A 14,118-nucleotide genomic window follows, 5' to 3' on the forward strand; every position below is an offset into this window, starting at 1 on the left:
TAAAATCCCCAACATTTAAAAAAATGACATGGTGCCCACTTGATTTGCCAGTATTGATGATCAGCCAAAGCTATGCTTACTGTTGTCCAATCTACCACTGCTTAGAACCCACCAATGAAAAAACAGTACTAGGTGCTTTTTTGTTTGTCTGAAAAAACAATACAACTATATATGCTACAGTCCCACATAGTCAGTCCACTACTGACCCATTAACCCTAGGCTGCTGTCTTATTCTTACTCTCTGGAACTGCATTACCTTGGATGACTACTTTATTTTCCTAAGCAAAAGACACAAATTGGAAGATAAGGCAAAAATCCAGACATTCTTTGAAAATCCATACAGTTAAGAGGTATGAGTTCATGTTCAATACAACACTGTCCCTGTCAGGAAAGCCGCAATTTAATGAAAGTGTACTCTTAATGTATGATATATTTGAGAGCTAACTTGTTTGTGTTCAGTAGGTAGAATGATAATTGTTAGCCTCTTTGTGCATGCGTCTCTCTCTCTCTCTCTCTCATGCACACATATACACACACACACATACACACACACACACACACACACTCTTCTTCTACTTTAACGCACACAATTCTGCTTTCATGCATGCACTCACTCACTCCGTACTTGCCTATTAACACAGGTAATTGCTGTGCCTTTCAAAGGGAACAGCGGCAAATCCATACACGAGTCCCTCTTCAGCGAGAACACACACACACACACACACACACACACACTGATTGTTCAGTGCAAAATAATGGCGTAAACACACTGACCCTTTTTTGGCTCAAAAACAAAACTAGAAGGTGCTTTGGTGCATGCGCACACCGACATTATCGTTACAGGTCATGGGAGTGAAAAACACAAAACAAAAAAGTGTTTTGGGGCATGCGTACATCGATGTTGCAGTTAGAGGTTGAGGGCCACATGGAAGAGTACTGAGGGCCGCAGGTTGGACACGTCTACTCTACACAGTGCCAGTACTTCACTTCAGTGAAATGAGATTTGGTGAAATGAGTTTCAAGTAATTTGAGCTTTCAGCGATTTGGTCAGGGCAAATTGAAATTCAGTGAAATGAGCTTTCAATGAAACAAAGCGACATATATATATATATATATATATATACACACACACACACACACACATCTGTTTACACAATCATACTAAATTTTCATACCTGTTAGACACCCACTCGATTATCCATAACCACCATCTGATTTTACTTAATATTGTTGCTAAAATCCATTTACTATTAAGTATAATTTCATTTAACCTTTCATTCCATATAACCCATATAACATAAAATAACTTTTTATTTATTATTTTAACACATTCTTTACTTCCATTCTTATAATAGCCATATTTAATCATATTCATGTTTATTTTAACCATTTATTTTATATCTTTAAAAATTTTTCTTTACATATTTTCCCCATAACTTTTTTTTACTATTTTACATATCAAATCAATTTGTAATTAACAAAGATATTGCTACTCTCCAAACACTTTACCCTACTCAATTTGGATTTGTCAAAGGGAGATCATGCCTGTTAAACCTGGTGGACTTCTTCAAGGCAGTCACCAAGGACCTTGATGGGATGAAATCTGTGCATACAGTCTACCTAGACTTAGCTAATGCTATTGACACTATCCCCCACTCAGGCATAACTGACAAACTCACCCAGCTAGATATGATTAGATGGGCCACTAACTGGCTCACTGATAGAACTCATATAGTCAAAATAGGGGAATCCACCTCCAACAGCAGACCTGTAACCAATGGTGTTCTACAGGGATCAGTCCTGGGACCTGTACTGTTTGGAATCAATTTTTCCAAAGTGCAAGCTAAAGCTAAAGGTCTGTGGCTGACAGAGTTTGCTGATGAATGCAAACTGTGAGTGATCAAGAATCTCCAAAGTTCAAAGTATACTCCTTCTTGAGATCTGGGTGTATAAATTTATTACTATTGTTGATATATTTACACTGGTTGCAATTATAGCAAGCAACAGTGCCTCCCTTTCTGTCAACCTCATCCTTTTGTAGGTGTTTCTTGGGATAGCATAAATACTGTCTGAGTGACTTTTTATTCTGTTGTAGGGGACAAGCCTAATTTTTCTTTCAGGAATAAAAAGTCACTCAGACAGTATTTATGCTATCCCAAGAAACACCTACAAAAGGATGAGGTTAACAGAAAGGGAGGCACTGTTGCTTGCTATAATTGCAACCAGTGTAAATATATTGACAACAGTAATAAATTTATACACCCAGATCTCAAGAAGGAGTATACTTTTAAAGTTAGAGCAAATTGCAATAGCATGAATATTGTATATCTTGCTATTTGCAATGTCTGCTCGTCCTTCTATGTTGGCAAGACCAACAGAAAATTTAGATTTAGGATCAGGGAACATATGCTCAAAATCAGGAATAATGATTGTACGAATGCTTTAGTGAAACATGTACATAACACAGATACATCACATACATTTAGATTCCTTGTGGTTGAGAATGTCCATGAAAATGAAAGAGGGGGAGACATGAAGTTTACTGAGATGACTGAAAGCAAGTGGATAGTGAGACGCAGGACAGATAAAGGGAGATGTTTGAATGACAGGGTACCTCTCAAACCCCTATTAAAATCCAGATCTCTAGCCAGATAGCTAACCTAAGTATGTTATATGGCTATTTATATATGGAGAGACATCAGAATTATTTGCATGAATACTGTGTTACATTGTTTATATGTATGTTTGTACATGCATGTAGATGCATACATACATTTACATGGGTTCATTGTTTTATTTCTTATTTATTTTTTATGATACAGCTTTGATTGTTACAGACAAATGTATAGTTTATTTCTTTCAACAATGATGTGTTGTTTCTTTAAGAAGAGACTCTTAATTGGTTTTAGTAATTGTTTTTTGTGATTGGTTGGTTCTTTATTACTATCAGTATATAAAGACTGCAAAAGATTAATCATTTTAGATCTGATGAAGTGGTGTATCTACACCACAAAAGTGCTCACCGAATAAATTTACCTGTTTTTATCAATAATTTTTGGAGCCACTGAGTGGTTTGTTGGATGTTTCTGTGGTGATACATAACTTGTTTGTGTATACCTTTCTCAAGAAAATTAAAAACAGGAGTATATGGTTAGGATTCAAAGCAAAGAAGACAAAGAAATGGACAGGTATGAAGTGTCATAAAATCTTTTCTGTTTCCCTGTTAAATACTTTTATCACATAAAGATTCCATGGGTTACATTCTTTCTTTTTTTTCATACTCTCCAAGAAAATTTTCCATTGAAAAAAACAGTCTCAAATATGTCACAAAATGTCTGTTTGTTAATAAGAATAAATGATCTTATCTCATGTGCATTTACATCCAAATGAGCTATTAAATTGTCCCACACTTCATATCTGTCCATTTCTTATATAATAGTTTATTAATCTTATCCCAATTTCTTCTATATAATTATTTTTCTTTTTCATAAAATGATTTTTTCTTCTCTATTACATTTTTAAATATTTTTACTTAATATTTTTGTATTCCATTTTTTGTTTCTTTTCTCTGCATTCTAAAATACTTTTTTATATTTCTTTTTAAATTGAATCCACAAAATTGTCCAGTTTTCATAAAAATCTCTCATACCAATACACTGTTGCCATAATTCTATAATTTCTTTTCTTTTGTCTGATTGAAACTCTTTTTCTTTTACTCTTTTTATACCTTTTCCTATTTTAATATACTCCTCATTTTTATGAATTCTTATCCAAATTGCCACATGATCAGAAACCCCAGTATATTTAATTCCTTTTTGTGTAATTTTTAAACGTTATGATATCAGAAAATAATCAATTTTTGTCTTAATTTCTTTTCCTTTATAAGACCAGGGTTTATTTTCCCACATTTTTAATTTACCACTTTTCATAAATTGCAGTAATCATTTTGCTATCACAACTATTCTTTTTATTTCTCAAATTACAATTAAAATCCCCTGTCATTATTATACCCATGGTAACACAGGCATAATTAGGTATACTTTTTAACATTGTTTCTCATTCTTTTCTGTTACATATGCATATAAAGCTATTAGTCTATATACATATTTTTCCATCTTATATCCACTACTGTTATTCAGCCCGGTTCTACTATTGTAATCTGTAATATTTTTATATTTTCTTGGCATAATATACATAGACTTGAGCATGTTTCTTTGCCTATGTTCCAAATAACAGTACCATTCCAAAGTTTTTCTGTTTGCACCCTTTCTTCTGTTAATATTCTAATGTCTTCTAACACTATTGCTTGAACATCTAGTACAACACACCATTGTAAAATATTAATTCTTCTTTTAACATTCTTCATACTGTTCACATTCAAAGCTAATATTTTCACCTTTATAGAACAATTACTAAAAATAATTTTCTTAGCCCTTACCTTTATTTTACTTAACCAATATATTTTTTTAATTTTCTTTCCCTAACCTTCTTTCCTATTGAATTTCTCTTGCCTTTTATTATCTCCCATTCTGGCTCTTCTCCACGTGTGTCCTACATCTCTCTCTCTCTCTCTTTCTTTTTCCATCTCTTTGTCTTTCCCCTTAAATTTAAATACCATTTCTATGTTTTTTCTTGTTGTGTTGCATGCTCTTGTACATTTTCTAAATATTTTCTTGTATAATGTCATCTTCATTTTCATGTTCATGTTCATTTTCTTGCATTTCTACCTCACATTTTAAATATGAATGTCCTGTAGTACCACATTTTTTTACATTTCACTTCACATTTCTTTGCATTATGGCCTGTCTGACCACATAAATAACATATTTTTTGTAACACTCATTAATTAAATGATCACCATTTCCACAAAAATAGCAAGTCTTTGGTTTCCCTCTGTACATTACTAAACGTCTATTGCCATGCATATTAATAATACTAGGTGTGTGTATTACATTGTCATTCCATTTTCAAAATGATGCCACATTCCCAAACCCCAGTTCATAATCCTCTTTCATTATAGATTTTAGTAGTGTCCAACACTTCTTTACATATTGTTAACAAATATTCACTCAGTTCTTTTGATTCCATTTCAGTTCAAAACTGAACCAAAATTATTTTCTTTTGTTTGCCTGAAAAAGGCTTGTACCACATATTTTGACCATGGAAAGTCTGCTTTCTTTTTTTTTTTTTTTCCATAGGTCCGCAAAATGTTTTCTATGGCCTGACCAGTTTTAAAAACAAGTCACAAAAAGTTTCTTTGTTAATTAAAATGAAAGATCTTATCTCTTCAGCTTTTACTCCCAAAGGTGCAATAACATTGTCCCATACCTCATATCTGTCCAGGCCTTTTTCTTTTTTACTGCTCACCCGAAAAACAATTTTTTTTTATTTCCTTAATCTCTGTCTTCTCCTTAGTTCCTTCTTCCACTGTTTGAGCATAGGACTTTTTTCTGGAACTTTCTCTGATTCTTTTTCCTTCTCCTTTTCTCCCTCTTATATTTTTCCATAATGTCACTGCAGGATACTGCAGCTCCACTTTCTGGCTCACTCTGGTTAAATAGCTCTTCCAGATACTCATCCCACAACCCTCCTGACTGGACAGTTGAAATAACACATTTTTCTGCTGATTCTGCCAATTCAAAAAGGTTTTTATGGAACATTTCTTCTGAATCCATCTCCACCATTGCATTTAGATCCATCTCCTTACCAATCACCTCACCATCAGCAAACAATTTTTTCTGTTTCCACATTGCCTGAAAATAATTCTGGTAGTGATTTTATCATTGTTTTCTCCATTTTTAACAAACTTCACTTCCAAAATGCTTTGGTTTTCAGCAGCCATGTTTTTTCTATGTTCCACCAGACTGCCCCCGTGTCTAGAACAGGAACAGGAAGTCAGGCTGTGTAACACACAAACTCTTCCCCCTGCTACCAAGTGTAGTGGAAGTTCCATTATGCCTTGTCCAAACTTCCCCTAGTAATAGCACAAATATCACCTTGGATCTCCCCTGAAAAAAGGTTACTAGCCTAGTAGGATTAATCTGATCAACAAATGCTAAAAATAAATAAATAAAATAAATGTCTTGTTGGTGTTCAGTGTTAGGTTTACTGCTCTTAATGGGTTTGCATTAAAGCTACATTGGAAAGGTTCTGCATGTCACTGAAGTCAAGGCCTCACTAGCAAAAGTTGTAACCTCTACTTCATCCAGTAACAAAATGTTATGTGATCACAGTGCATGTGGTTAGAGCATGCAATTGTTTCCACTCCATGCCATCTACAGGCATCTAAGACATTCACCAGTTCTGCGAAGGTTATCTCTTTAATTCTCACTTTCCCCAACAATTTGTCATTAATCCAGCACAACTCTGTTAATCCTGCCATACCAAGGTTTGTTTCTGAAGTTACTTTCTTGAGTTCTTTCCACTTACACAAAGCTTTGTATTGCTCTCATACCTCCCTCTTCCATATAATTTGAAAATGCTGCTGGGTTACCCAGATTTTTTCCAAATCAACAGCCTCTATACCCAGGATCCGGTTTCTGTCTTGTTTTGTCTTCTTGTTGCTCCAACTGGCTTCGCAGCTACTCTACTTTGAGGGGTAACAATCCAATTTCTTTCTGCATCTGAATATCAAAAATGTTCTCTTACAGAAAATTGGGCCACAAAATGCACACAAGTAACCCATCACAAAATCCTTCCTTGGAAAAGCATCAGCCTTTCCTTGCTATATGCTACTTACCAACCTACCTGTCTATCCATCTCTCTACCTACCTATCTATCTATCTAAAGTCTAAATAAAATAATTCCACACTGCATATTGGATATAAAAATGTTACTCATCAGCAGAAAACGTTTCAGTTAATGTAACCACATCATTGCAATTCTGGACATGCACACAACTCAATCCAGTGTTCTCCATAACTGTGGCAAAGTGTATCCACCCAGGTATTATTGAACCAGCACCTATCAATACAAGAAACATCCTTATCTCCTCAGGCACTATCTTTAATTGGTCTAAAACATTGTGCTTCTTCTAATCAGAATGGAGGGAGTCATCTCAGAGGCTACATACATACATCCATGTCCACATACTTAGATATGCAGTTTAGTTAATATTACACAATGGGTTTGATAGCTTTTTGCATCAAGTTTATTTAATGTATTGCATCAAATAATAATAAACATTTGGAAACATCTCAAATTATTACTTTTTTTTATTAAAGGCTATTCAATACTGCACAATGCGCATTTGGATTTAAACCTGACAGCAAGAAAGCACCAAAAAGCATGCAACTGCAGCTGCAAGACTGCCACTGGATCAAGTGTCATCAGTGCTTTACAAATGCAAATAAGTACAACAGCCCATGCAATTCAGCTTTGTTTGCTTAAAGATTATGATTTTTATCAAAATATTTTTGCTGACTGACTTTGCTAATAGTAAACATTTTGAAAACTAAATTTGTAATGAGTTAGCTCTATATTTTAAAAGGTTATTTCATCTGAAATGTATTTTAAAATAGTATAAACAAAAATGTGAGTATCAGAGAGCAATATGCTGTACATGTAAATTTTAGTTTTTAAACCAGTGGTAGCAAGTAAAGCTTATCAGACATAAGTATTGTACTTGTTAAAGAAGCAGCCAGTAATTCTTGAAATGGTTCCTTTTAATCTATTTTCCTGGAAGACTGAGTAAATAAAGCTTTGAGGATGGGGAGACATATACTCCAAATAAGGTAATTATTTTAAAGTCTGTGAGATATTTTTCTTTATGCAAGCACATTTTTCATCTATGTCAGTCTGATTAGAAAATGTAGAGACTGGAAACAGAATTACTAGAATAAGCTGAAATGATCAGGCTGGTAATTGCTGTGCAGAATACCATGAAACTGCTAACCATTGTGTGACTAAAGGAACAGTCTTTAGAAGGGATAAAATAAACAATGACCAGAACAAAAAAATCAAAAACTCTGGACAAACATGGTTGTAAACTAAAAATCAAGCACACAACACTCAATGAATGCCAAGCTACATACAGGCACTATACTGCTAACTGTTGCTGTTGTGAAAAATTCTATCCAGCTTTGTCTGATAATGGTGCTGTATCAGCAACAACTTACAGCAATAAAACTTTACTGCAAATGTGTTATGACTGGTCTTTATTCTGAAATACCATTCAGTTCAGTCTGCATACCAAAAAAGTACAGCAGTATGTGTAATCCTACTATACATGTAACTCATACTAAATGATCTGCAAAGAACTCGTATGTGGAGGGAGACTGGTGAAATATTCTATCATGATCATCCCTGTCTAGGCACAGTCCTGACTTTCTCTCCTCTGATGTTTGAGGAGGGAAGTATGTGTCCCCACTGGGCATATATCATTTGGTCACACACTATGCAGGGAAGGCAGTTGTGCAATCAACACACTCATATATATATACACACACACACACACACACACACATGCTTGAACACATACACAAACACACACACAGAGGAATATAAAGTTAAATACTTACCTGACAAAGTAAAATCCACTTACAGCCTCAAGACCGAAATTACTCCAGACACAGGGAATATGAAAGGAAAATAAGCACCCACTGCAGAAGGTCTTCTCAGAGATGTAGCACGTTTTTATGATTGCCAGAGTAGGAGACCATTCTTTATGGATGAGTTCTCTTCCTATCTGTTATGATTTCTTAGATGGGCACAGTCCCCATATCAAAACATGTCATGGCATCATGCACCTTACAGCACTTTCAGCCTCTTACTCGTTAATTGACCCTGTGAGACTAAATAATCAAATCAAGCAAATCAGGAAAAAAATGAAGATTTGAAATCTATAACATTAACAAGTAATACATATGTATACTTGTGTGGCTTACATGAAAAACAAATGGCATGCTGAAAGGAAAATTCCCTTAAAAACTTTTTTTTAAATCAATGCTCGTAGATTTAAAATCCAATCCTTTCATTTATACATAAAATGATGAGTGCTTTTGTCTTTTTATGTGAAAGACTTCATCAGACAAACAATCAAATTACACTCATGCTTAAAAAGTATTTTAGACCAATAAAAATCACTTAATAAAACCATGTGATTTTCAGGTCTCCCAACAAGCTCCACCCAATTTGTAAAACACCTTTACTTCATTGCAGTGTACAAAGGTTGACTGACACACTCTTGTGAGTTTAGCTTAGCAGTCAAGGTATCGACCCCACAAGCAAAAGATGCAAGATTCAACTCTCATCTAGGGCAAGCCACCAGGCTCCAGATGCCCCACCATAGTTCTCTTCCCAGCACCACCCCATACAAGTTAACTTTTATAAATATAAGTTCAAACTTGCCATTGAATGTTGCTCCTCAATAAAACCAACTTAAATACATTTACTATCTCTGTTGAGCCCTTAGTGTTAATAAACAAGCTATTGATAAATTTTCATTTAAACCTGGCTGGAGATCAGCATTCAAATAAAGTGCCAATACAGTTCATGCTTTTCAAGGGTTGAGGATCAGTTTATTCTTTCTTTCTGCCACGGTTCTATTATTGAAACCTTAGCAGATGGAACAATCCACACTTAAATGGTGTACACCCAAACAAATGCATTTTTCATGATTATCTGAGTTTGGCATTTTCCTGCCACACTCAGAACATTGTTTAAAGCCTGTTGTAGAGGATTTTATTTTTCTTCCATTTTCTATTAAAGGGAAACAGAAAGGCAGAAGGAAAGAAAAGTGGATTGGAAAGAAAGCTCACACACACTCACAGACAGAAAAAGGAAGAAAAAGTACCAACAATTGTAGCAAAGTTACCAAATGGTAAAGAGAAAGAAAAAAACTACCAGCAATAGTAGCAGTAAAGGAAACATTCACTCAAGGGTAGACCAATAGGAGAAAAACTTTAACTTGCAAAAATTATTAAGAAATTATCAAGAAATTAATTATAGAATAACTATAAAATAATTAGCTACGAGAGAGACAGTTGACACTTCTTATTCACAAGATCTGAGGTAATGTAGAGAAGTGTATTGTGGGTAGACTAGCAGATCGAGAGAATTTTGGCCAACACAAGCTTTATAATGGCTGGATCAGTTCTGAGGATTGGAACCATAACCCACAAGTCAAGAATAGATGAAAATTGACAATGTCACCTGACAAGTTTGGGTGCTAACCCCTTCAGAGCTTTCCTGTCAACAGAGAAAGGGAGGCTGAACCCTTAAAGGAAATGCTAGGAAGAAGAAAAACTAAATAACCACACCCTGGCAAAAACACACCAAAAAATAAGGGAATGGAGGAGGTAGAGGCTACTGCAGCAGTGACAATCTGAACACATACTGTTATGGTAAATTTACTTATGCAACTTTACTCTGTTCATTATATAAATCACTGCTGCAGTAGCCTTAGCTATATGGATAGATTACCCTAGCAACTTACTATATTTGGAGATGGAAGAATAATCCAGCAGCCCCTGGAGAATAGTCCTTGTAAAGCTGTTCTAGAACTAAGGGAGGAACCAAGATTATAGTACTTTGTAAAAGTATGTACAGAGGACGAAGTTGGAGCTTCTAAAATACTTCTAGAACCCAACCCTTTCCAAAAAGCCACAGAAGCCAAAGACCTGATGGAGTGGGCTTTGATCCTGCCTGGATTAGTTTTGTTGTGGTAAGTATAACAAAAGGTAATAGGCTTAGACAACCATTTGGAAATACCTGTTTTGATGCAGGTTGTTCATTCCTTTACCTTCACAAGAAATGAAAAATTGGCCTGAAGAGCTGAAAGATTTAGTTCTGTCATGACAGTACCCAAGTTGTCTGTGAACATCCAAGATATGGAATGTATACTTTCTCCCTCATTTTCAGGAATGAAAACAGAAAAATGGATAGTTTGGCTTAAAGTAAACTCAAAACACCACTTTAGACATAAAAGGATTAGTTATCAAAGAACTATGTCCCTATGGAAAATGAGGTATGGTTGACTCATCTTAACAGCTTGTAACTCATATATCCTTTTTGCAGAGGTCACAGTAATCAGTAAAACTGTTTTCCATGTTAAGAACTTCAAGTCAGCTTGGCTAGCTGGTTCAGATGGAGAAAGTGTTAGCTTCCCTATAGAAAATTAACATCCTAAGGAGGGGCCACGAGTTTTCTTGGAGGCGTCTTATGCAAAACCCCCTTCAAAAACATTTTGACCTGATAATGTATTGAACGAGGAGGATCCATAGGCAGACATGCTGAAATGGCTGATAAATGCACCTTGACAAAGGAGTAAGAAAGTCCATAGGATAGTAACGCACACAAATGGAAAACCAGAAAACATATAGCTCTGAATGGGTGCTGGTAACATTGTTAGCACCAACTAGAAAATCCTTTCCATCTGCTAATATATGATTTTCCACTAGCAGGCTTTCTTACCTCCATTATACATGCTGCACATACTCAGTAAACAGATGCGTAAAGTGAATTAAGACCGTATAATCTAAGCAGTCAAATGAAGATGATTGGTGTCAGGGTGTATCAAACACCCTTTTTCTTGTGAGAGTAGATCTAGTTTGTGAGGAAGCTTGTGGTAATTGCCCCTGGACATTTCCAAAAGAAGGCAGAACCATGGTTGCCTGAGAGAGAAGGAAGTCACCACAATGATCTTGGGGGATTCTTTCTGAATCTTCAGAAGTACCCTGGGTATTAGTGGAAAGGGTGGAAAAGCATACAGGAACATTCCTGTACAAGGAAATAAAGGCATCTGTTTTCCAGGCCTTCATGCATGGAGTCCTGGAAGAGTATTTTGACAGCTGACTGTGTTCAGACATGAGGCAAAGAGTTCCACTTGAGGAATGCCTCATATACAGATCAAATCTTGGATCTAGTTTCCATTCATGAGAGTCTGTCCTTTTTCTCCTCAACTTGTCTGCCACACATTTTTGTTTTGATGGAATAAAGGATGTATGTAGAGCGAGACTGTGCTGTGAAGCTACATCCCAAGCTAACATGGCTTGTATGACCTGGTAGATGATTTTTGATGTACCACGACTGTGGTATTGTCTGTAACAACTTGAAGAGGTCCTGGGGACCCAAGAATATTCACAGAGTTGAGTGCCTTGATCATGGCAAGCATCTTTTTTATATTTATGTGCTTGTGTCTGTCCTTGGTGTCCCACACACCTTGCACTGTTATCCCTCCTAAAACTGCTCCCCAACCAAAGTCCAAGGCATCTGTGGTGACTGAATGCTTTGGAACAGGGAGGGAGAAGGAGAGACCAGAATTTAGGGATATCTTTTGTCGTCGCCAAGTGATTTCTCTTCTGACAAATCCCAGCACTGGGATCTGAAAAGAAGGGGTGTTGGTGCTAGGGCTAAATAGACTTCAAATAACACTGTACCTTTTCCATGTGGAATCTTGCCAGAGGTATCGTGAGAATCATAGAAGCCATGAGACCCAAAATCCTGAGGTATGCCCTTCACAGTCACCAAAGTCTGAGTGGAAAACCCCAGAAACAGATCTAGATATAGATCTTTTTTTTCTGTGGAGGAAAAGTTCTTTGAACTGTGGCATCCAGCAGACATGCCTGAAACGTAATCTTGTGAGGAGTTAAAAAAGAATTGTTAATATTCTCTTGGAATCCTGGCTTGTGTAAGAGATTTCTCACCCAAGAGTCAGAGATTCCTGACACTTTGAAAGAGACTCTGCAAAAATAAGCAAGTCATCTAAATACAGATATCCTGTAGCCTGAAATGAGATATAACTGGAGCTTAACACTTTATGAACATTCTATGTGCAATGGATGCTCCAAAGGGCAAGAAAGAAAGTGGATAAGGCATTCTGTGCCTGGATAATATTAAGTCTGGATGAATAAGAATGGAAATATCTTTTAAATCCAGTGTTACAAGGAAACTTGAATGAGGTAGTAGTAATGTGAAGTGATATCAATCTGAATTTGAGCATCGTCACAAACAGGTTTAGGAAAGGTCGATCCAGAAATGGTCTTTCTTTGGCACTAACGACATCCTTGGATAAAACCCCTTTCCCACCTGAGAAGGGGGGACCAGTTCTATCACTCTCTGGGACAGCAAGTGATGAAGGACTGGTGGAAACAAGAGACTGGTCTGCAGGATCAGGAATTACCCCCTGGAAAGGACATTTGTAACCTTGATGAATGATTCTCAGAAACCATTTGTCTGAAACTATCTGTTGTCAAAGAGAAAAGTGTTAATTTAGACTTTCTGGAAGAAAAAAGGGGCTGCCAGGGTGGGACAGAGGAACAAAGTCTCAAACAGTCATTCTGACTTACTGGACTGTCCTTGGTTTTGGGAGTTTCCAGAACTCTTCTTGGAACCCCTTTCCCATTTTCATTTTAAATGTCTGTTTACCTGTATTTTGGTGAGACTATTTCTTACCAAAATTAGATGAGGAGTTAGAGAATCCTTTGCAAAACTTGGAAAAGGAGGGCTGTAAAAATCTTATAGATTCCCTGTATCAGTTTAACCCTTGCTTCACAATTTTTGATCACCTCTGCAGCACAGAAGCAAAAAAAGGTTATGTACACACACACACACAAAAAAAAAAAACATGCCCATTGTGGGTAAGGTGAAGAAACAAAAACTAAAAACTTAAAATCACCAGAAAGACATCACTACGGAAAAAAAACTTTAATTCATTAAATGCCTTTGTTCATCAAAGGACTTCATCAGAATAAAGTTATATTCAATCTTCATCTTTTATATCACAAGCAACCAACAGAAATACACAATTACTTAATTATATTAAGCTTTTAAAAGGACAACTACATAACAAAACTACCTTAATTTAAAAACCATTTAATATTGATACTTTCATTTAGCCCAGGGGGCTTATCAGCCTGCAGCCTCAATTGCCAAAAAGTTTATTTCCTTTCGAGTGCATTTTTATAACAACCTCCCCTAATATTTAAAGGCACACATTCCAACACAGAAACATAACATTTCTTAAAGGAACTACAAACTTGACTGTTTGTTTAGACAAAGCATTATTTTTGTCTTTGTTTTTAAGTGCATAAAAATGATCTTTTATTCTTTCTGAAAATGTGAGTGTAGTCATACCTACATAAAATGCTTTTCAATGTGAACAGATTGCAATATAAACTA

At 35.8% G+C, this 14,118-nt stretch overlaps 1 protein-coding gene across 2 annotated transcripts in view; it reads left to right on the top strand.

Annotated features, from left to right (window-relative positions):
• The window catches only part of LOC122812037 (prosaposin-like), a 223,855-nt gene extending 215,711 nt beyond the window's left edge, over window positions 1-8,144 (top strand). For both annotated transcript variants that reach the window (XM_044084283.1, XM_044084284.1), the window contains exon 15: window positions 7,224-8,144. In XM_044084283.1, the coding sequence (XP_043940218.1) occupies window positions 7,224-7,259 (36 nt within the window). In that variant the 3' untranslated portion in view covers window positions 7,260-8,144. The remainder of the gene's footprint in view (window positions 1-7,223) is intronic.
• The last annotated feature ends 5,974 nt before the right edge of the window (window positions 8,145-14,118 follow it).

The sequence above is a fragment of the Protopterus annectens genome, chromosome 9.part0 (genome assembly GCF_019279795.1).
Source record: "Protopterus annectens isolate FY-2018-M chromosome 9.part0, PAN1.0, whole genome shotgun sequence".
NCBI lineage: Eukaryota > Metazoa > Chordata > Ceratodontiformes > Protopteridae > Protopterus > Protopterus annectens.